We start from the raw sequence: 24375 nt of genomic DNA on the forward strand, positions 1-24375 counted from the left end.
GTGGCAGTTTAATGCTTCTGATCAACAACATTTCAGGGGGAAGTGCTCATGAAAGGTTTTTGTGGGCATGCCATGTCCATGCCCTGCTTTCTTCGGCTGTGGGCCTGCGCTAACCTTCTGGACCAGGGGTCGGCAACCCGCGGCTCCAGAGCTGCACATGGCTCTTGAATCCCTCTGCTGCGGCTCCGTCGCTCAAAATATGCGTCACAACCACCAAACTGCAACACGCCCTGGCGACACGCACTGGCACGGCCGCTGATCTGCAACCGAGGCTCCGAGTTACAAAATACCAATAGGTGATGATGAGGCATCCACTCAGGAATGCCGCGCTAGCGGGTTAAGTAAATTGCGACATTCCTCTGCTATTGTGCAGGGAAAGAGTGGAACAAGCTTCCTGCAGGCTCTCATGTTACACGAAATGTTGCTGAAAAGATTATCTTTGTCCAAATGTAATCTCCTTCCTCTGAATGTTAAAAGCTGCGCTTGGGACCTGTCATAATTCCCATCACTTGACTATTTATCTGCTAATCAGTCACTAAACACACCTATATCTGCGACCCTCGCCCAGCCACCCATCTGCGACTTGCGCCGATTTACTGAGCTTTTTCCCCCTGTAGGCCAACCATGGATAAATTGAAGAAAAGTTTCTGAAGAAAACCGAATGTTTAATGGAACATGGGTAGATTCATTTGCTTTTACTGCTGACAAACTTAAGGGGTTTGCGGTTTAATGCATGCAGCCCTTTAGCACTGACTTTGACTCTGCAGGAAGCTGTTCTCCTATTCAAAATACATGAAAGGAGTCCTACTAGTTTATAATGTAAGATTAAAAATAACAATTTTTAGTGACTGAACAAGAGCTGCAGCTAAATTATAATAAAGATACAGATCTACTTCCTTGTTTTAAGAAGATTCTTATAAAAATTCCAGCAACATTATTACATTGGGAGAGGGATGTTTGTTCAATATTTCACCAGACTATTATTTATATTTGTTGTATTGCAGAAACACTACTTACTGTATGAAAGTATCAATTAGTCCTTTTTTTATTCAGGTTGACAGCTGACTGCACCCTCTAGTACACGTGATAAAAGGATGAGGGTGCACACAAGCAGACGGCATTTCTGGTTTGCTGCAGGTGGATGATTTAAGTTTGGCTTTTTATTTCATAAATACGAGGAGGACTCAAATAGACATTGAATATTTTATTTGACAGTAACCTTCAACCCAGTGTCTTTTTTTTCAGAGTTCAAACTGTTTTTGTTGCATGCAGAAATAAAAATTTGTTTTCTCTATAGCAGTTCATTGATTTCATAAATGCGTAAATGCATTGATTTCATAAATGCATTGATTTCATATATATATATATATATATATATATATATATATATATTATATAGCATAAAGGTAAAAACAATATATGCAGTGTTATCTTCATTTTAGATGTCAAAACGGTTTTGTGGCTCCCGGTGTTTTCTGTGGGAAACAGGTCCAAATGGCTCTTTGAGTTTTAAAGGTTGCCGACCCCTGACCTAGACTGTCAAGCTCTTGATCATATGGCAATAAGCTAATAAGAATGTTTGTACATTATTTTATGCCTACTAATTTTGTACTTGTGGGTGGGTAAAATTAAGAGACATTAGCTTTTAATGAAAGACAAGAGACCAGAGGAGGAATATATTCTTTTTCTTTTAATCACTCTGAAGATTTTTGTGTCATCAACAAACTTGCTTATCTTATCTCTAGCTCAAGTTCATGGATAGTTGAAAACTTTAAAAAAAAAGAATGTGTATTTAGAAGGCTTTGCTGTTTAAATCTCTCCATAGTGAAAACTACCTATTTATTTCTATTTTCCAATTTCTCTTTTTCAGCCTGTTGCCTATCTATAAAACAAATCTTATCCTATGAGTGCAAAGCTTGCTCAGTGTCAGGACCTGAGGCAGCTTCAGGGCTCCCTCTGCTGGTCAAGTATGAGCGCAGTGGCCCTGATAGTTACAAGATCACTACTCCGGTCTACTGCAGCTGCCAGGGCTATCATGAGCTCCACCTGGGAGCCCTGGGAGAAGAGCTGTATAAGAACTGGCTCTTTTGCCCAGAAGCTGCCTCAGTAGTGGAGGTCTTCTTGACTTGCTGAAGTGCTCCTGGTTTGTGGAGTCTTGTGCCTTGCTCCAGCCCTCAAGGTATCTGCTCCCTTTGGCTCGTCTTCCTGGTTTCCTGACACCTGGCTTGTCTGACTGTGCTTTCTTTTTGAATGGACTGTGTCTAGTGTTGCGACCCCTGACTCTGACTGTGCTTGTGGTCTGACCTGTCTGCTGTACCCAGTTCCCCGGGTCCTGGTTCTTCAGTCTGCCAGTCAGCCCCCAGTACCCTGGATGCTGACACTCAGAAGTTTTTAGTGAGGGACTTTGTCAAAAGTCTTTTGAAAGTCCAAGTAAACAGTGTTTATCAAATCACTCCTATCCACATGCTTGTCTAAACTCCCAAAGATTTCCAAAAGTTTCATGAGACAGAATTTACATTTGCAGAAGCCATGCTGATTCTTATTCAGCAAGACTCGACTTTCTATACCCGTGATAATTTTAATTGTAATAATTCTTGGAGCAAACATAGAGGGTTGCACCTCTCAAGGAAGTTGTGTTCATGTGCACATCTCCCACTAACTCAAGTGTTGGGTGCTTTCCCCCACCTCATGATACAAGTGAGACCCTCAGACCCACTGGCAATACCAGATTTATCTCTCAGGTTCAAAATGTTCCATACCATCTCTATAAACATCTTCAAGACTGATGATCCTGGAGGGTTTTTTTTAAGAGAGATGCTGTTGCTGAATCCTACCTGGGAGCTATTACAGCTGCCCTGGAAATTCTGAAGTTGCAGACCATTATAGACAGCAAGCATGGTGAGGGGCATTTTGCTTTGTTATTACTCACGTATTCCATAACTCTGCCTTCTTGTTGAAAACAGATCCTAAGCCATGTTTGAGCCTTTCACTTAGCACTGCGGTTGTACTGGTGGACACAGCATGTAAGGCAATGGAAGAATGTGAGCAGATACAAATGCTGCTTTCTAGGCCCTGTGCTTTGAGTCAAATGTGTGCTAGGCCAAAGCAAAGAACAACAGAGTTGTTGGCAGAGTTGGCTTGTCCATGGCAACTCTCTGTCTTCCTTATGGCTTCACCTTCCTTCAAGGTCATCTATAAGGAACCTGTTCTTGGCCTTCAGAGCCTTGTAAAGCTGATCCTTGCAAGAATCATTCCAGCTTGGCACAAGCTTGTAGAGTTCCCTCATTTTTTCAGGATTGGTTCCACTTGAGGAGATCTTTTGGTACTGCTCATCATCCAAGATGAAGCCATACAGCATATCCAGGACTGCTTCCACATTGGTGGTTTTCAAGATCAGCTGTTCCCGGTGACGGTCAATGAAATGCATCCCTGGCAGGATTGGCAGACATTGTCAGACAAAAGAAAATAAAAATGCATTTTTAGAAAATCATTATAGATAATGCTGCAAAATAGCAAATGCTGGGGAAAAGGCAATGAGTAAAGGGCAGACACTTAAGATGTTTCCAACAATTCCTGTTTCCCAGATGTTTGTGGGAATTGAAGAGCTGGGGATATGAAGAGGGACTCACTGCTTCTTCCAGGGAGAGCAGCAGTAGACGGTTCACCCATCTGTACAGAGCTCCTTGCACCTGCAAGAGAAAGAAAGAGAATATGCATTATGAGGTCACAAAAGGGAAAAGACAAGATAAACCCCAAACAGTGTCAGCTTTTCCCCAGCATGGCATGTGGCAAACCATGAACATTCAACACATCCATGTGATAAACCATGAACATATTACTACAGAGAGGTCACAAATAACTGGCAGCAGGTAGGTCAATGGGAGAGAAATCTACGAAAGCACAGGGGGCTGAGTGCAGCATCTGAGTTGCCTTCCACGTGGTAACTCTCCAGTTGTCGCCATCCTCTTAGCCACTACACTGGCAGTGCTGCAAAGCTTTTGGGACCTTGACTTGGCTTAGAAATCCTTGACTGCTGCTGTCTCTGGTGAAGCCAAGTAGACTCATTACTTCAATGAGCACTTAGTCAATAATCCAATACATTTCAAATGGAATACTTCTCTCCCTTTTCCATTAGTAGGGCTATGAATAGTAGCCAAACATTTGTAAAATAAATAAGGAAATTGGTTGTTCTCTAGTCTTAGGAATATGAATCACATTGCAAATATAGGTGCTGCTGTGGCCCAGGGTGCCATGGGATAAATTTTGGAAACTCCTAAAAGTTTACAGTTCTCTCAAGGATGTTCCCATTTGTCAAGGAAAAAATTCCAGACAATCCCACTGCTGCATCATTCATATTTATCTGAAGGACTTTGTGGCATTATACATCACTTGCCCTGCAATTGGACTCTGCCAGTTGCTTTGAAATCACTGTGCCCCGTCCTTCCTTTGCTGAGGTCAGGGTGAAGAACATGGCGGTGTCCACCTTAGCTGATCCTGTGACATTGGATCAGGGTGCTGCCCTGTGGGAAATTCAGTTTTGAAGGTGACTGGGAATGCTGAACCCAGTTGGCACTGATATGTTATATTATTCAAGAATCAGGACATAGGAATAGGGAACCACTAAGCATCTTCCTCCCTGGGAGAGACACTCGTCCTTCCTTGCCTTAGAAGAAAATATCTGTGACACAGGTTTCCACGCATAGCTAATCTTTGGTGGTCTTATCAGAAGATTCCAGATTCTCAAAACCAGAAACACACACTCATATTTTCACCAATCCAGTCTGACTTCCACTGACTATTTGGTTTTTATGCCCAAATAGATACTGGTTGGCACCAACCAATAGTGCAGAGGTATCTGTCTGAAACAGAGCTGGTTATGGGAGTGCTTCTCATAGATACTTGCTGACCTTGTTCTGGATGCAAACTAGTAGAATTCAGGTCTTCTGAAAAGGAATAGGAAAGAGGAAGTCAGGGAGAAGGTGTAGGTGGGGTGTCATTATCAATTCTGCCACCCAGGTTTGGTTCAATCAAGGGGTTTTCCCTTCATCAAAGCTAACCTGGTCTCACATGGGTCATCCAGACTTTCTTCTTCTTCTTCTTTTCTGTCAGGATAAGGTTCAGGACGTTTTGCATGTGCTCAGCATACAATTCAAGGTACTGTTGTTCCATTTCTGCATGCAGGTATCTAAGTGGTAATTCCTGTGGGAATGAGAAAAAGCTTGGAAGGTTGGTGTTTCATCACCTCCAACTTTTCCCCAAGTTTACCATTTCAAGGGGGCGAACAAAAGTCTGAAAGAATCTTAATTTAGTGCCTCCTAAGCTCATGTCTCACAGCCTTGGCTTCTTCCCGGCAACCCTTAGCATCATCTTGGTGTCTCACCGTGGGACAAACTGCAATGTTATCTAGATTTTCCACAAAGAAGTAAGAGCCAAGAGTCAGAGGCTCGAAAGTCCCAGCAGGTTTCATCACTCTCTGCGAAGGGAATGTTGCTTCATGGTCTTGTACAGCCTGGGAAAGACAAGAATGGTCACTTCTTCTGAGATGGTCACAGTGAGCAACACCAAACACCTGAAGACCTAGATGCCATTCCAGGAGGTTGCTGAACCTTTAGAATGGAGGTCCATGTTGTTTCCTTGCAGCTGCCACTTTCTTTTTTTATGTAGAGAAAATTGGCAATAGACCCATGGGCACATTTTGAAAGTTGAGTGGTCGCTACCTCCTGGCTATTCACCAAAGACAAGTTACTTGCCCAAGCATCTACTAAGATAAAGGTTGGGTCTGAGCAACGAATGCAAACTGATACGTGGCAGAAACCTGGTGACACTCAACAGATCTCCCACTCAGAAAACATGCCCGGGTAGCAATGCACATGGCAACTCCTAGCACATGTGGCCAAAGAGTCATTGTGAGGGTGACTAAGCATGTATCAGGGTGCATAATCATCCCTAATACATGTTCATGAAGGTGGCACAGAAAGGTTACTTTGCTGCCTCCACCACATCCAGCTGAAGTTTTCCAGATGGTTCAGGGGTTGCCTTCATGTTTCATCCACCACATTGAATCCCATGCTGGAACCCTCAGAGCCCACTATGAAAAGATTGCCAAATGTTTGATGATAAGATCACCCAGGTTCATATTCCTTGTGGTCCTACCACTTCCTAGGCATCTTTGTGTAGAGAAAACTAACTGAACTCATGGGCACATTTGACACGGGAGAAAACCACCATGAAGTGTCTTTTATAGGCTGGGTTTGCGACCCAAATGCTAATCCACACGCAAGGCATAAACAAAACACTCATTTCCTGGAAAGAAACGTGATTCTATTCAGAGACCTCTCCACAAAAATGGCAACCTTGCCAAAAGAACTCCAGACAAGATGCACAGGGAGCAAGTGTGCCCTTCCCCTCACCCAAGGGAAGCACCCTAGAAGAACACAGCAAGCTCATTCCTAACTGAGCTGAGCAGAGGTTGATCTCCAAAAAGTATATGTACTCAGAAGGAAGATGCACTGACATTGGTGAAAATTTCTTAGAATTGTAACGTGTACATAGAGAGAAATTAGCAGCTTTTTTTTACATGAAGCTGCTAATATGCAGAATCTGCTTGTGTTTTTTGTCATAAAACTGAGGGGTTTTGAACAGCACAAAAATGAGCATTTCCTTCCCTGCTTTTCAACAACACAACCTTTACGTGACACTGTAGCGTAGCAGAACAGTGCAGATCCATTGCAGGAAATTATGCTTCCTTTTGCTCGTACAATTAAATACTTCTAAACAGTCTCCAAAAATGTTAGTTACACCGAGAGGCAAAACTGGAGAGTCATGACATCACTTACAGAGCCCATAAAAATAATGAGTGGGGAATGACAAGTGCAGAATCAATGCCTATTGCAGGAAAGGTAAATGTCAACACAGTTGTCTAGAGAACCAGATGGGGCATTTGGCCTCTTGCTGTCAGCCTGCTCAGCCAAAGAAATAACGTCTTTTGATCCTTGAAGGGTCACTTTTAAATGCCAGCGCTGGTGGGAACTGAAGTAGGAGCAATTGGTCTTTGTGCACCGGTGGGTTCATGTTTGAACAATTAGAGATAGCACTGGATAGTAGCGGAGAGACCGAGCTATCAACTGGGATGCTCCAGTTTCAGATCTCACTTCTGCCGTGAACCTACACTAGGCACTCATTCTCAACTGCCTCCACCATTTGCAATATGGGGATAATCATACTGATTACATTTGAGCAGCGATGGGGAACATATGGCCATGGGACCGGAATCCACATCACCTCTCCCATTGGACATGCTGGGGCGCTGCAGTCCAAGGACACCCAGAGAGCCACACATTCTCCATGGTAGCCTTATAGGGTTGTTGTGATTATTACATCTAGACAAGTATGCAAAGGTGAGATCCAGTTTGGTGTAGTGGTTAAGATCACAGGACCAGGACTAAGGCAATCTGGGTTCTAGTCCCCACTCAGCCATGGAGCCAACTGGGTGACTTTGGGCCAGTCACAGACTCTCAGCCCAACTACCTCACAGGATTCAGTAAGGCACTTTGAGTTCATTGTAAGAAAAAAGGCAGGATATAAATCGAAGGAAGGAAGGCAGGCAGGCAGGCAGGCCGTAGAACTCTTGAATGCAAATGATTAGTGCAAGCTGTCCAAAAGCAGGAAATGTGGAGCTGCAAGGCATAGCCTGATGGAAAATTGCATGTGTAATTTAGGCTTGTATAAACTAACTGTGGGATTCCTAACACAGGGCCCATGAACATTTTGCCCTTCACCAAGCTCTCTTCCTTTTCTGAATTTATTTTTTTATTAAAGATTGTTTAAAAATAAACACATTTTACACTGAGAAGCTAGTTTGTTATAATGTGATGCAGCTGTTTTCAGCACCATCTCAACTTCTGAGACCCACATGGTTTCCAGAGGCATTCTTTAAAAATAAACATGGGACCATGGCCAAGCATTTTCTTAAACTTGTCCAAATGCCCAGAGAACTGAAAAAGTTAAGATGGGGTAGTGGAACATTCTGGAGCAGCGGCAGAGTGAAAGTGTACATTTTGCTACAGGTGTGTGTGTTGGTTTGGTTTCAGTCTGGTGGATGTCTTAATAGGGCTTTTGTGCATTTGTGTGTCTTTTGCTTCAGTTTATTGTGCTGTTTTTCTGAGCAACACTAAATTTTCCTCTATGAAAACTGGCATCTTGTCAAGCTTTGTGGGAGCAAATAGATGATTTGGCATTCAGGCCTCATATCCCTACTTCTGCTTTTATTCAGTTATTTGCAAAGTTACATGTCTCTGCCCCTCAATGGTTTGTCTTATGTGTGATAGCTTTCAGGGCAGAAAAAACGAGTTCAGAAGTGCAGTTTTGTGTTTTGGAGTTCAGGCCTACTCCCACCTTGTCCTTTCATTCTTGGGAAAGCCACTTTTTTGTTAGCCTTCTGGCAAATGAGTGTTTTGCGATTCACCAAGGCAGCCATTTTGTGAATGGAAACCTCCGGAAGCCATTTTGTGAGAACTCCCATGATACTCTCTCAAAATTCTCAATGTGTCCATGGGTTTTGGGAGTTCTGACCTGAGGTTATGTGGAACATCTGACAGAGTTGGAGGTTGCTATTTACCTGTTTTAGAGAAGGGTCATTCGGAAGGAGATACAGGTGGAGTGTCATAGATGGAACATGAAGCTTTTGAAAGAGCAGTGCCACAGCATGAACTTTGATTTTTCGCTTAAACCATGGCTTCCTGCAGACAACTCCACAGGGAGAGAATCTGGGGTTCCTCCACATAGCATGGAATGGGTTTACTTTGTCTGGCTTTTCTAGACACATTCCCTCCTTTGTAAAATGTGCGATGTGGACTCGGGAGCTGCTTTTACCTGCAAAAGGAACATGGAAGTTGCATGGTTCAAGCATCCAAAGGCAGTGGGTCTGAAGGGACCCTAGGGATGAAGTTCAACCAATCGGAAGGCTGCAGCTGGGTCACAAAACATTTGTGGCCGTGCCCTCACATGGTGTCAAGTAAAGGAATGACTGTCACAGGCTCTAGATGTCTGCATAGTAGTATCACTTTTTAATGGCCTTTGATGGCTGGAAACGCCTCTGCAGAGACAAACCTTTATAACAGCACTGCTGGGTAGATGCACGCCTGCCAACAACAAGTTTCCAGAGCACAGGCAGAATTTTTTTATAAGTTGTGAGTCACGCATACAGTTTCAAGGCAGTGATGAGATTCAGACAATCTCCAGACAATCTCTCCCATTATGTAAAACCGCACAGGAGAAGAGGTGAAGCTCCACAGCAACTAAAACATGGCTTCATTCTTTCTAACTTTTTTTCTTCTCTTTTTTGCTTCATGATCTACCAGGAAGATATCCATGTGATTTCACTTCACTTGTTTTTATAAAGCTCTGTTCCTCAAGGTACTATAAGGGGCCCTCATACAGTAATGCCTGTTCCCATACCTAGTGCTTCCCCCCTCACACAGGGCTGAAGGCTCTTCTGCATCTTATGCTGCAGTGGTTATTTATGTTAAGGATTTCTGGTAATGCCCATATTGCTGTGAAGCTTTTCCCCTACTGTACCTGCAAGACAAAGGAAGTGAGGAAAGTGAACTGCTGTCACAGCCTCTTCTGGATCCGTGTGGATGTTGAGCAAAGGTCCAGCAACCAGCAGCTGCCCTGCGTTCTGTCCATCCAGGTGCTTAGCCCATGAATCAAAGTGGTATGTTAGGGTTCCAGCTGCCCTCATCTCAAATATGAGATTAGTATAATGGCATTGAAAGAAGTAAAGGCCAGTGGAGTGAAACCTGAATGCAAAAATAGGAAAGGAGGTTGAACAGTCGATGGAGTTTCCTGTATTTATCAACCAGGTTGATCTGCAAGTGATGCAGCTGTGTGAGCGGTGGACCTGCAGTAACGCCATGTGCCTCAGGCCGGTGAGAGATCAACAAAAGCTGCCCAGAACCCAGACAGGAGCTCCCACCCCAGCTTCAGAGGAGAGGTAAGTGAAGGAACAAGATTTCCACCGAGAGGAACTTTGCTGCATAGCTACTAATTGAGGAGGGAAAGTGTTTAGAGAAGCCAGAGATCACTCTGGACATTCAGCAGTGTGCCAATCCAAAGTGAGTAGAAGGTTTTCACTCGTGGAAGGGCCAGTTTTAAATACTCATGTTAGCAGGGTTGGAGGACCTTCTCCTTCCCCCAAGAGCAGCCTTATGAGTGGCAGGCAACAACGTGAAAAGCAGAGTTTTTGGGAAGCTTTGACATGAGACAATTCGACTAAAAGCAATCAAATAACTTGTAAAAGCATGGCGATTGAAGAACAAAACTGCTCACGTGTATATACGCTGCTCAAGACAGTGCATGGCAGCACATGGCTTGGACATGTAGAATGTCAATAAATCTAGCAATTATTTAGAACATAATCCCACATAAGTATAGGCAGAAAAGTGGTGTACAGGTAGGGGCTATAGGCCATTTTTCCATCTAAACTTGTATAGAATTGCTCCTTCAATCAGGTACCCAGGAAAATAGTAGAAAGGTGACGGCAACTTAGATGGATGGTTGGTATCACAAGGAACTGAGCAAAAATTTTAAAAAATGGCAGAGACCGACAAGAGGCATGGACTTTGGGGAAACTGTAATCAAACCTAAGGAGGGAAAGCAAGCAAAGAAAATTCCTGTTTTCAAGCCTATTTATTAATGAGAAGAAACAGGCACCCTTCTCCATCTCAGACGTTTCAATTTCCAGCTTTCACAGATTGTGCTCTGGTTTAGCCCTCCCCCCACACTCCACCAGGGTCCCTGTGTTCTGGGGACCCCAAGCAAGTCTTGGAGTCCCCAGAAATTGCTCACCTGTAGATTTTGCAGCTGCTCTGATGATCTGAAATAATCTCAGGCCTGATACAAACTGGAAAAAACTAACAAAGCAACAGTTGTTAGATGGGCTACCTCCCACCCCACCCCAAACCAGTGACATTTTCGTCACTGTAACACCCCTATTCCCTGCCTGATGACTGCCTGAGCCCATACCCCAGTTACACATTGCAAATTATTTCTGGATTAATTTATGCCAAAACAGCGTGATTTGTACTGACTTTGAAGTATGGCGTATTAGTAAGCTACTGTAATGTACACACATTCAATAATCATCCCATAATGATTAGGGAAGGGAAGCTGGGCAAAAGTGACATTTTGTGTCCATGTCCACACATCTGTACGAATGAGCACCAGTGTCCATAGGAAACTTCATCCTGCCCCTTTGCCCCCCTCCCCTTTGCTCAAGGGAATAAAGTAAAGAAATCTGAAGAACTCCACTGCATGGCCAATGCGCATTAATCAATGTTTCAAAAAATATTCCCCAAACCTCCACTGATTGGAGTATTGGGAAAGAGCAGATCGTTTTGACAAATTCTTGTAAAATTCTCTTCAGCTGAGAGGCCAAGTCCTACAACTTGCAGCTAGCCAGAGCATGCTGGGCATTGCAGGTCTTTTTCTGTTTAAACATGCACAGGAAGAAGAGTATGAAAGCAGGGATCAGTCAGTGAGACTGGCCAGAGACAGAAATTAGGAAACGGAAGAAAATGTCTCACAGAGCTCATAATTGTCTGTTGCAGGAAAGCACACTAGTATTCTTGTGGCACATTAAATACCAGCAAATATATTTTAAATAAGCATGATCACAGTAGAGTACAATGAACGTAGTACAAATAAGTAATACTCCATCTCCATGAGTACAACTTACTCCCAAAGTGCAGCAACCAGAGTAGAATAGCTACAGAAAAATCATGAGTATAAACAAAGGCACATCACTGGCTGAGGCCTGCTGGGAGCTTTTCTATCTACACACCCAAAATAATTGAAAATGGCAATGATTTTCCCTAGAAGACTAGAACTTCACGGCAGTTCCACATGAAAGCCATCTGTCTAAGCCCATTCCTATGTGTTGGAAATGCAGATAGAACAAATCCAGTCCTTACCTTCAAGGGGCACAGTTTACAGATGACAGGATCCCAGCAGGCTTCAGGGCCCTCTGAGTGGCCACTCATTTCTTTCTCTGCTCCCTGTTCTACAGCAGGAGCTGTAGCACCTTCACAGTTCACACAGCAGTTTCACAAGTTCATGTTCATAAATAAATAAATGGATAAATTGGAAACATCTACTGGATGAAAGGAACCAGAATTTTTCTTTTCTTTTGTTTTTAGAGGAAAGGACATTTGTTAAATTGGAATGCGCTCCCCAGAGAGGTCCACCTGGCGCCATTGTTATTTGTTTTTCGGTGCCAGGCCAAGACCTTTTTATTTAAACAATATTTTAACAACTTTTAATATTATCTATAGGTTTTAATTTTACAGCCAGTGTGAATCTGGATTTTATGTGCACTATTTATATGGTTTGTTTATTTATTGTATGGAAGCCGTCCCGAGGCTCATGCAAATGGGATGGCATGCAAAAATTCTAAATAAATAAATAAATAAATAACATTTGTTTATGTTGGTAAAAACAGTGAAGATCTCAGTGTTTGGTCATACCGCAAGGCAGCCCGTGGCTGGAGCGAGAGACAATGACGGGCTTGCATAACACAGCAAGAAGACCCTCACTGCTTCCATGGCATGTGGATCTTTGCTGGAACCTACGGGTCTCGTGGTGCCCACGGCAATGCAGTTTCCATGCTTCCCATGCCATCGTCCCTGTCCCACCACACATTCCAGCAGCTCCCATGAGGAAAATCCTTTCAGTACTGCATGTTCCCTTTGAACCTCAGCTGCCTCTTCCTGACTGGCCTGCTGAGGTTTTCAGGCAGGTAGTTCCCCCGTTCCCTTCCTGTAAGCACCATCTCTGCAGTACTTCCAAGCCACTCCAGTCCCCAAACCATTTTTAATTCAAATAAACACTTTTGCCATGATTCCATGCCTTCTCCTGCTTACATTTACCCATGTTCTCCTTGTTTCCAAAAGTAAACAGTGCTGCGCCAAAAGGAATAGAGTGAGTGGAGATGCACAGGCTAGAAACTGGATGCTTGGAGCTGTCTTTCCATTGCTGCTCTTTCCACACCTCCAGTGATAAAATAGAGATCTCCAATCTGGACATCACAAGATGCCACAATGAAGCTAGAAAACTGTTGAATCTCTCAATGGTTTTGGGAAACCAAATCTATTGTGCCAAACACCACAACTGGGTTCCAGTGATATGATAGACCAACAATGCTAAAAAAAAAAAAAAAAATCACCATGGCTTTGCACAACATGTGAGCCCAGTCAGTCACCACAACAAGTCATGGTGATTGTTTATCGTTGTTTGTCTATTGTGTTATTTGAATGCAGTTGTGATTTTTCGCCAGTTTGGCTTTAGAAACCATGATAAGAAACAGCGGCTTGTTCTGTGATATCTCTGTACGACCACTGCTTGTGATATCTGAACCCAGGGTCATGGTGGCGCTTTCCACTGGAAAGAGTGGTGGCCGTTCCATCCATCCATCCTGCCTGTGTGGACCACTGAGGAAGAGTCAGGCAACATAGGCAGGGAGTGATGGAGCTTGGGACTGAATTTCAGGTGTGGTGGCTGATGGGATACCTGCCAACAGCCGGAGGAATGAGTAGGGAAGATGGGAATCACGATAATGTAGAAATTACTTGATTATCTGTCAGATGGATCATGGTAAAAACCCCACAAATGCTGGTAATGATGCAGGGTTGATTGTCACATTTGGTGAACTCATTCAGTGCCCTGACCAGCATCACTAGGTGTGAAGGAAATTGGTCATTTCATAATAAATGCCTAATGTGGAAGCGTCCACTATTCTCTCGGGTTGTCCTTGACTGCAGAAGCCCCCTTCATCTGGATGGGAGTAGTTAGACCACATTGGTTTTGAGAAGAACAGCATCTTTTAAAGTGACAGGAAGCAGGATAATAGCGGCAAAAGAAAGAATTTAGGATTAATGAAATGAAATAAAGAATGAATAGAAAGGAAATAAACATGTTCTTCAGAGTGTTGGGAAAATCCAAATAAATCTCTATAATGCGAGGTTGCTTATATGTGCCTCTGTGATACAAATATCAAACTCACAGAGTCCCTGCTCCCCTTGCCCAGAAAGCACCAGAACTTTCATCCAAGCTCCTTTTCCCTGGGAAGTGGCAGCGCATTATTCATCTGTTCCTTCAAGGCACTGAGGCTCTCTGCCTGCCTGAGGCAGCTGCTACAATTGTTGCAAAGCCTCTCTGGTATTCCTGAGCATGCAGCCTGTTAAACTTCTGACTAGGGCTTCATTGAAATATTGTATCCTGCTTGGGGCAGCAGCCCTGACTAGATTTCCCTGTTCTTATGAAATTACCTGCTCTTGCGTGTCAAAACCCACACCTAGGATCCGTTGTGATGCATGTGCCATACTGTTTGCCTTGTTGACCCACTGACACTTACGGTAACATTATGTCATATCTCCTCTGCAGTTAACTCATATTCTGTTTATGGATGCTTTATCTTTTGCAATGTAGCTATTCTTCCCTCATCAACTCTGTTCCTCTATACATGACTCAAAACCTATAAAACACTCTATATATGCTCAGGGAACTTGTAGTTGGTGGGCATACCTCTACTCCTCAGTGCTGGTTTACGTGTGGTCTCTTCATAGGGGTTTTCATCAATAATACGGAGCTTTGCTGTTATCTGACTTACTTCTTCCAGACTTGAGGGTACATTTTTCCGGACGGCTAAACAAGAGCAACTTGACAAGCTGATATGATCTATAGATTAAATGTGAGTTAACCTTTCCAGTTCAAGATTCGCTTACATGTTTCAATAGTACAATGAAATCATAAAAGTTGGAGGAGAGCAGGGAAAGACATGTGGGCTGGCTGGGTGGATAAGCATTGCGTAAAAACAGTCCTGTTGGATGGAGAGGATTTCCGTGGAATGTGAATGGATCTGCTCCACAGTCATGGCAATGCACCATAGTGAGCACTTACTTCCATCTGGATCCCCGAAGGAGAACCTGAGGAGTGAACAAAGTTTCTTCTCTCCATTACCTGCCTAGATTCTGGGCTCTTCGTCATGGTCTTGGTGCGTCACACATATGGGTGCTATGCCTGTGCAGTGCCGCATTCGGGAAGATTCTTCTAGCTAAGCCTCCTCTTTGGCAGGAGCCCCACCCCGCTTCCCCATTATAGAAATAGGCCGTCTTCTGCCATTTCTTCAGTTAGCTTTCAGCTGCTGTTTGCAGTGCCTCAGGATCCGATTAATTAGAGCATTCTGGCCCAAGTGAGACTTGCCCCAGAAAACACTGGCACTGCCCCTCCACGTGAAGGCAAGCCTAGCCTGGTGGATGCATGAGTTGAATCTGTCGGAGGAACTTCCATTCCTACCCGCAGAACTGACAACATTACTGACCACTGATGCATCCCCCAGCAGTTGCGGTGGCCATTCTGGCCAATACCAGATCCAAAAAGAGGCTCCTTGTAAACCTCATGGAGCTCCTGGCTGTCTGCGAGGGACTCCTTGCTCTACAGAACATGTTGCTTGGCAGACATGTACAGATATTTTCGGGCAATGCCATCCCAGTATTCTGTATCAACAAACAGGGTGGGACAAGATCCATCACACTGATGTGACCGGCCCTGCAAATACGGGACTGGTGCACCCACCATGACATCACCCTGGTGGCCATCCGTATGGCAGGGATGCACAATGTGACTGCAGACATACTCGGCCACACGCCGTCCCAAGTTCACAAACGGGAGCGCAACAGAGAAATCCTGAACAACATCACTGCTGCATGGGGCATCCCACCCACAGACCCCTTTGCCATGAAAGAGAATGCCGCATGCAGTAATCCCTGTTCCAGAGAGGGAACTGGCAAGAACTCTACGGGCGACACATTCCTCGTGCCATGGATGGGAGCTTTCTTCCCTGCCTTTCCTCCACTCCCCCTCATCATGAGGAAGATAGTGAAAATGAGGAGCAATCACATGCAAGCCATCCTGATAACGCCATGGTGGCCCGGGGATCTTTGGCTTCCATCCCTGCTTCATCTGTCCAAACACAACTTCCTACACCTACCCTCGATTCCAAACTTACTGTCCCAGGCACAGGGGGGAATAGTAGTACACTCTGACATGCAAAGACTTCTAACAGCATGGCTGCATTCCAAAAACCCGCTCCAGCTACAAGCTTCTACTCCGATCCAAAGCTCCATGTCTAACATTCTGACCAAAAGTGTAACCCCAGCACACATTTCCACTGGTAATTCCTCAATAATACACCAGATTACTAGACAGCCACAACCGCCACCTTGGACCCATGGATCCAAGACATTCTATACGCAGCATTGCATCCTACTACCAGATGCTCTTATTCAACCAAATGAGTAAAGTTCAGGGGTTACACAAAGGACCACAACTCAGCTACAGTGGCCATACAATATATTCTGGTGTTTCTATGTTCCCTACACCAAAAAGGACTTAAATCAACTCCTATCAAGGTGTACCTGTCCACAGTTTCCGCCTTCTGAGGTCCCAGTGAGGGCTACTCAGCTTTCTCTCATCCCCTTTCACGACACTTCGTGAAAGGCTTCAAGAACCTGAATCCTCCTGTCCGATCAATCGTCCCCAGTTGAAGTTTATCCATAGTGTTCCATGTGCTGACAAAACCACCATCCAAACCATTCATGACCATGGTCCTTCACCTTGTCTCTTGGAAGTTCTTCTTCCTGGTGGCCATCACCTTAGCTCGTAGAGCAAGTAAACTCTGCACACTAAGGATAACTCCTCCATACTTGACTTTCCACAAAGAAAAAGCAGTTCTTCATACCAACCCATCCTTTCTCCTTAAAGTCTCTTCCTCCTTTCACGTAAATCAAGGAATGGTGCTCCCAGCATTTTACCTGTCACCATCTATGGACATTGAAAGGAGTCTGCATATGCTCAGCGTTCATCTCACACTAGCTTTCTATTAGTCCCGCACTGAGTTGGTTCCCAAAACAAAACGACTGTTCATGAAGTATGTGGACCACTCCAAAGGTGAGCCAGTTGGTCCCCAATGCTTCGTGCACTGGATTGTAGAGACAAATTAGTGTACAGCTAGTTTAGTCTAGACTTGGGCTTGCCAAACCACCGTAGAGCTCATTCCACCAGGGCGGTATCGACATCAGTGGCCCTTCACACAGGACTGCCACTGGACACATGCAGAGCAGCTACGTGGTCAATGCCATCCATGTTTGTCCATCACCATCGGTTTGATGTGAAAGCCAGACAGGACTGCTCCTGTGGTCATGCTGTGTTGTCATCTGTTCTCCTGTGATGACGCCTCCCACCTCCTTCAATGGCATGTGTGATACATGGAGATCATGACGAAGAAAGTCAGGTTGCATATCCGTAACTGTCATTCTTCAAGTGGTCATCTGTGCCTTCACAGAACCCACCTGCTGCCCTGCATCAGTGCCGGTGGATATTTTCTCTCTCTTTTTACCTACTATCTACAGAATGACAGATAGGGACCTAGACAAAGGGTAAACATTGGTCTCCAGTTGGACTGCCTATTTAAATAATGGGGAAGTGGGGTGGGGCTCCCACCAAAAATTCTAGGCTTTGCTAGAGGAATCTTCCCACATGTGGCACCGCACAGGTGCAGCACCGATGTGTGAATGCACAGATGAGCACTTGAAGAATAACAGTTACAGGTATGCAACCTGACCAATCCCGTTCCCTTATGGCTGGTCCCCACTCTTAGCACTGAGAAAAGCAGCGGGAAGAGACACATCTCCTTGCCCTTTAAGCCTTTAAGAATATTTTTGGCATGTTCATTTTCATTGTCATTTTAGTAGCTTTGTTTTCCTGTTTCTTAGGTTGTGCATAGCCTTGGTGGCCTTTTGGCAGCAAAACAGAAAAGAAAAAGAGGCAGTATTGAAAGATTATGTAGATTCATAGAGAAGCGTTACCTTTACGGGGGAGCTTGCGTACCGGGTTTTCATTATCAATGGACTGTAGGCCAGCACACATCTTCTGCAAAGGAAAAGCAGTATCATAGATTGATGACACCCCTTTTCAGGGATCCTGGCTCAGTTGCTGTTGTCCTGTGGGAATCTTTCTGAAGCCCCGCCTGAAATGGAACTCATGCTGCCCCTTCTTGATCTTCATTGCCTTCTTGACTTAATTGTACTGCACAGATGAGGATTCGGCAGAGGCAGTCTGGGAGAAACTTAGGGGTTTTGACAGGGAAAGAGACCTGACAGTGAGGGTAAGTTATCGCCCTCTAGGTCAACTTGAGACCCTGGATGATGTCCTGACAGGCCAGATTCTAAGGGTATCTCGGGGGAGAGACACAGTAATTATGGGAGATTTCAATCTCCCGGATATTAGTTGGGAGACTCACTCAGAGGTGACAGCCAGGTCACGTCACTTCCTAGACGCTATAGAGGGAGGGTTTTTCACACGGGGTCCGAGAGGCAACGAGGGGGGTGGGGGGAGACATCCTTGACTTGGTTTTGACCAATAGAGAGGAGCTGATAGATGAAGTATAGATGGATGCGGATGATCACTCCATCCTTTGCTTTGAGATCAGGGGACTGAGGACGTGCAGCAGGTCGAGCACTAGAAGCTGGGACTTCAAGAGGGCCAACTTTGGCCAACTGAAGGCCAGACTGGGGAAAGTCTCCTGGGATAAGTTACTGGAAGGTAAGCGAGTTGAGGAGGGGTGGATGGCACTGAAAAGGGAGGTTTTGGAGGCACAAGCCTTGACGATACCTCTAGTCAGTAAGGTGGGGAGGTGGAGGAGAGTGCCGCCATGGATGCGAAAGGAGGTGGTTAGAGGGATTAGACGAAAGAGGAACCTCTGTAGGAAATGGGTACTGGGGCAAATTGACGAAAGGGTATAACGGGAGGAGGAGGCCTGTCGCAGAAGGATTCTTCGCAAGGGTAAGGCTGAGACTTGCCAAGAATATTGAGAGCAACAAAAAGGGCTTCTTTCAGCATGTAAATAGGAAGAGGAAGGGGAGACAAGTGGTGGGGCCACTAAATAAGGAGGAAGGAGATCCAGTGACTGATATGAGGGAACAGGCACAGATCTAAATGACTATGTTGCCTCTGTGTTCTCCCCAAAGCAGAACGGGGGAGATCTGCATAGGAGATTAGATGAGGCCGGGGACTTAGGGGCACAGATTAGAGTTACCTCCCCTAGAGGTTGAGGGGCTTCTCAGGGCATTGGTCATTACAAAGGCACCAGGCCCTGACGGGTTACACCCGAGAGTACTTAGAGAGTTGGCAGGGGTTCTCTCACACCCGCTGGCCTCCATTTTTGAGACCTCATGGAGAACAGGTGACGTTCCAGAGGGCTGGAGGGTGGCATCAGTGGTCCCAATTTTCAAAAAGGGTAGTAGAAAGGACATGGGGAATTATAGACTGGTTAGTCTTACGTCCATTGTAGGAAAAACAATGGAAAGGCTCATAATAGAGAGAGATCTAGTGATGCTAGATAGGGAAGGGAGGCTGACAGCCACACAACACAGCTTCCGCAAAAACAGGTCCTGCCAGACAAACCTTGTGGAATTCTATGACAAGGTTTCAAGATGGCTAGATGGAGGGGATGCAGTGGATGTGGTTTACCTAGATTTTAGCAAGACCTTAGACAACATGCCCCATGATACCCTGGTGGAGAAACTGAGGAGTTTGGGATACACCAAAGTACTGTCTGGTGGATTAGGGCATAGCTGACTGACCGAAAGCAGAGGGTAACCATTAGTGGGGAATCATTGGGATGGCAGCCAGTGACAAGCAGGGTCCCCCAGAGCTCTGTCCTGGGGCTGATCCTGTTTAATCTTTTCATAAATGACATGGAAGAAGGAGTGAACAGTCTGCTGATCAAATTCACAGACGACACTAAAACTGGAGCAGTGGCCACAACTGAGGAGCAGGTACTCCAGATCCAAAAGGATCTGGACAGACTATGGAAGTGGATGGGAGACAACAGGATGGTGTTCAATGTGGATAAGTGCAAGGTCTTGCACTTGGGCCATAGGAATAGGTGTCATAAGTACAGGTTAGGTGACAAGTGGCTGGAGAGCAGCACTTGTGAAAGGGACCTCAGGGTACTGGTTGACTGCAGGTTAAACATGAGTCAGCAGTGTGATGCGGTGGTCAAGAGGGTGAACATCACCCTTGGTCGCATAGCCAGAAGTGTGGCTTCTAGATCGAGAGAGGTATTACTACCACTCTATACGACTCTGGTGCGCCTGCAACTGGAGTATTGTGCTCAGTTTTGGGCCCCTCATTACAGAAAGGATATAGCCAGGTTAGAGTCAGTGCAGCGCAGGGCCACAAGGTTGCTGGCCAGTTTGCAGGGGATGCCGTATGAGGTGAGACTGAGGGAACTGGGTCTCTTCAGCCTGGAGAAGAGGAGACTCAGAGGGGATATGTTGGCGACATACAGGTATGTGAGGGGGTGTCACATGGAGATGGGTAGAGACCTGCTCTCCCCTGCAGAGGAAGGCAGAACGCGCTCCAACGGAGCAAAGCTCAGGGAGCCAAGGTACCGTTTGGATGCCAGGAAGCACTTCCTGACAGTCAGGACCCCGAGGGTGTGGAATGGGCTTCCACCAGAGGTCGTTGAGGCCCCATCGGTGCGGGTGTTCAAGGATAGGCTGGATGTCCACATGGTGGGCATGTCGTGAGCGGAGCTGGCTGGAGCCGGAGGCCAGACTAGATGGCCCAGGAGGCCCCTTCTGACTGGCTCTGTTTCTATGTTTCTATGTACTCATTGAAGATGTTCCCTGGAGGATTGTGGAGAGTCTCACTTACACGGAGCTTTTCTTCAGTCTTATCAGTGTCGCTATTATCAAAGAGAGAGGAGGAGTCTACAGTGGTCTTAGCCTTCTTTTGAGCCATCTGACCTTCCTCCTTCTGTGCCCCCAGCAATTCCATACTGTGCAGGGCAAGAAGCAATTTTGAAAAGTTTTCTGTTCTTCTTGCTGGCTTTCTGAGCTGCTGTGGGTGTGCAAGTGTCACAGTTCCTGTAAAATGGGAAGGAAAGAAGAACTCAAAGCTCAAGGTTTTCAGTGATGTTTCAAACAGTCCCTTACTGCACGCACACTGTGGAGAGAGAAGTGTAATTTTGCAGAAGATCCAAAATTAGGCAATGGGAGGAAGCAACAATAAATAAACAATTGTGTATGAGAGTGGGGAGAGGTGTACACCAAAGGAATCAGTTCATTGCTTGTGAGTGTTGCCGCTGCCACCAGGCTTCCTGAACCTTTGGCGCTGCCACATGTCCAGGTTCGGCCTGGGATTTTTTCTGGCCAACAGATGTGGCTCTAACTCTGCCCCCGAGTGTGTGGTGGCGGCACAGCGAGGCCCTGCCCCAGCTCATCTCTAGCCCTCGCTTGCAGCACCTTCACTGAGGCATTCTCGGCACAGCCCTGGCTGTGCCCCCCATCTCCCCCTCTGCAGCACGGCTGCCCACGATGCTGGCTGCAAGGAGGTGGCGCACGCCACCCGATCTTCCCAGGAGGAGGCCCGCCAAGCAGGCTGTCCCAGCTCCCCGGTAGCTGTGGCTGCGCTCCGGGGACGGCGGCATGTTTTGCTGGGCGCTGCAGGTGGCAGTCCAGCCAAAGACCCTGTACCCAAAGTCCTCATTTTGCTTTGTGTGGTGCCGCAGATGCCAGGCCAGCTTTTACCACCTTTCCTATATTTATAACAGGAAAGCTGGGAGAACTTTGCTAGAAGGAGCTGAAGGATTAGAAGGCGAGGACAGTGGGGAAGCGAAAAAATCATAATACAGAAATCATTATAGACATCAGGAAAAAATCATGGCATTTCGAAGGCTTGAGTTGCAGGTAACAAATAAAACAATCAGGAGGTACAGAATTCTAGCAGGATTTAATGTTTTGAATTTTACAATCAGAGATACAAAATTTCTTCATACAAAGCATGAGTTAGCTGGGCAATCGGGTTGATCATTAGCATAGCCTGGGGCTGTTTTGCTTTTGCCCAGAGAAGGATCAAGGAAGGAAAAGCCCTGCAGATGGGGAGGGGGAGAGGAGAGGTGAGGCTCTTCATTATTTTAATGCATAACAGTTCGAGCTTTTACGAGAGCAACTCCAACAACAGCCAAACTGAATGTATTTTTGTGTGAGCATGCACGGCCCTGATAAGGGTTAAATCCTGCCCCCGCACATTTTATTATCGAAACCTCCCTGTTCCACGAAATTGCACATAGACACACCCACACACCGTGTGGAGGGTGAGGAAGAGGCTCCACTGGAGGAGGGGAGGATCTCCAAGCAGGGTCAGAATGGGCACCAGAGGAACCGTTTTAACCCAGAGCATCGGGTTCCAGTCTGAATCGGGGCCCTGTGTGCTTGCAGAGACGTGTGGGTGCGCATTCACGGGCTTGCTGGAGCATAGAAGGGGCAAAGGCTTGTTTCCCCCACAGGGGTCTATGGGATACCCTGGGGAGGGCGGGGCGGGGGAGAAGGGAAGAGAGGGCCTGCTGCATACCATGGGCCTGCCCCACTGCGTAGCTTGCTTCTCATAGCGTGCGAGCCCCGTCCCGGGATCAACATTGTGCACGCACCAAGCACATTCAGTGGCTAGTGTCTTCACTTTCTATTTTCTTAATTTTTATTTCCCGCCCTCCTCAGTCCCTGGGGGCCGTTTCTAAGCATCAACGGGGCTGCAGGACTCGCAGAGATGCTTGGACCGGGGCAGGAATTTCCAGGAATTTCTGGTGGCACTGAGGGCATCCTTGGCCCACATGGAAAAGAGGCAGCCCCACTGCAAAGGCAGGCTGGCAAGGCAAGCTGGACTGCCGGACCGGCAGAAGTCAAGGTGGAAAAGTGCAATGACGGCTTCACCCTGAATCACCCCTTTCACTTCCCTTTAACTGCTGCACAGAGGGGGACCTTCTGTCAGGCAAGGACGTTTCCTCTGGCTGCAGAAGCAAAGGCGTTTTATGAACAGTCCATAAAAATTACGAACAGTTGACAACACAACCAATTATGCATGTTTAACAAGTCAAATTCCCCATAAATATAGAATGTCTCTATTCTGTATCTTAGCTAGAGGAAAAGAATGTACCTTCTCTCCAGTGTAAATGTTTCAGCTCCTTCTCGCAAAACCTTTCTGCTCTTCTTCTTATGTTAAGAGGAAGGAACACAAAACCGAAAGTCAAAGTGTAATTCCTCAGCAACTGATATGAGGAATGACATTAATAAAGGAAGCTTGCATGTAATATATTTTATTATATTTGCATTTCCTCCTTCATGGATCACTGCCTTGTCATGGTGAAGGGGCTTAGGTAGCTCAATGAAGCTATGAGCTATGCCGTGCAGGCCCACCCAAGACAGACAGGTCATAGCAGAGAGCTCTGACAAAATGTGATCCACTGGAGAAGGAAATGGCAACCCACTCCAGTATCTTTGCCATGAAAACCCCATGGACAGTACCAAAAGGCAAAAAGATATGACGCCGGAAGATGAGCCGCTCAGGTCGGAAGGTGTCCAATATGCTACTGGGGAAGAGCTGATGGCTAGTACTAGTAGCGCCAGAAAGAATGAAGTGACTGGGTCAAAGCCAAAAGGACACTCAGTGGCTGATGTATCTGGTGGTGAAAGGAAAGTCTGATGCTGCAATGATCTATACTCCATAGGAACCTGGAATGTAAGATCCATGAATCAAGGCAAGCTGGATGTGGTCAAACAAGAGATGACAAGACTGAACATCGACATCTTAGGAATCAGTGAACTAAAATGGACAGGAATGGGTGAATTTAATTCAGATGACCATCAGGTATACTATTGCAGGCAAGAATCCCTCAGAAGAAATGCCGTAGCCTTCATAGTCAATAAAAGAGTAGGAAAAGCAGTACTGGGATACAATCTCCAAAATGACAGAATGATCTCAGTTCGAATCCGAGGCAAACCATTCAACATCACAGTAGTCCAAGCCTATGCCCCAACCACTGGTGCTGAAGAGGCTGAAGTTGACCGGTTCTATGAAGGCCTATAACACCTTCTAGAATTAACACCCAAAAATTATGTCCTCATCATCATGGGGGATAGGAATGCTAAAGTAGGAAGCCAAAAGATAACCAGAATAACAGGCAAGTTTGGCCTTGGAGTACAAAATGAAGTAGGGCACAGGCTGGTAGAATTTTGTCAAGCGAATACGATAGTCATAGCAAACACTCTTTTCCAACAACTCAAGAGACGACTCTACACATGGACATCACCAGACGGTCAACACAGAAATCAGATTGACTATGTGCTCTGCAGCCAAACATGGAGGAGCTCTATACAGTCACTAAAAACTAGACCAGGAGCTGACTGTGGCTCAGATCATGAGCTTCCCGTTGCAAAATTTAGGCTTAAATTGAAGAAAGTAGGGAAAAGCACTAGGCCG

General features: G+C 45.7%; 1 protein-coding gene across 1 annotated transcript; it reads right to left on the reverse strand.

Moving 5' to 3' along the window:
- Positions 1 to 1481: 1481 nt before the first annotated feature.
- LOC123032133 (NACHT, LRR and PYD domains-containing protein 1b allele 2-like) lies at positions 1482 to 23119 on the reverse strand. The gene is made up of 13 exons (XM_044447809.1): positions 23053 to 23119; positions 20776 to 20987; positions 17922 to 17985; positions 14581 to 14733; positions 11973 to 12082; positions 10849 to 10913; positions 9577 to 9800; positions 8618 to 8871; positions 5381 to 5509; positions 5058 to 5199; positions 4908 to 4943; positions 3630 to 3689; positions 1482 to 3429 (listed from the first exon to the last, which is right to left on the reverse strand). The coding sequence occupies exons 2-13, from the start codon at positions 20896 to 20898 to the stop codon at positions 3173 to 3175; spliced, it is 1617 nt and encodes a 538-aa protein (XP_044303744.1). The 5' UTR covers positions 20899 to 20987; positions 23053 to 23119; the 3' UTR covers positions 1482 to 3172.
- Positions 23120 to 24375: the final 1256 nt, after the last annotated feature.

Source organism: Varanus komodoensis, unplaced genomic scaffold (genome assembly GCF_004798865.1).
Source record: "Varanus komodoensis strain SLA01 unplaced genomic scaffold, ASM479886v1 scaffold53, whole genome shotgun sequence".
In the NCBI taxonomy this organism is placed as follows: domain Eukaryota; kingdom Metazoa; phylum Chordata; class Lepidosauria; order Squamata; family Varanidae; genus Varanus; species Varanus komodoensis.

Bases quoted from the DNA above. Each gene is read 5' to 3' on its own strand.
- LOC123032133 (XM_044447809.1), bottom strand. From the start codon at position 20,898: ATGGAATTGCTGGGGGCACAGAAGGAGGAAGGTCAGATGGCTCAAAAG. The intron at 17,986-20,775 runs GTAAGTGAGACT...TTTCCTTTGCAG, and splicing joins AGACTGAAGAAAAGCTCCGT to AAGATGTGTGCTGGCCTACA. The intron at 8,872-9,576 runs GTACAGTAGGGG...TTCCTTTTGCAG, and splicing joins TCACTTCCTTTGTCTTGCAG to GTAAAAGCAGCTCCCGAGTC.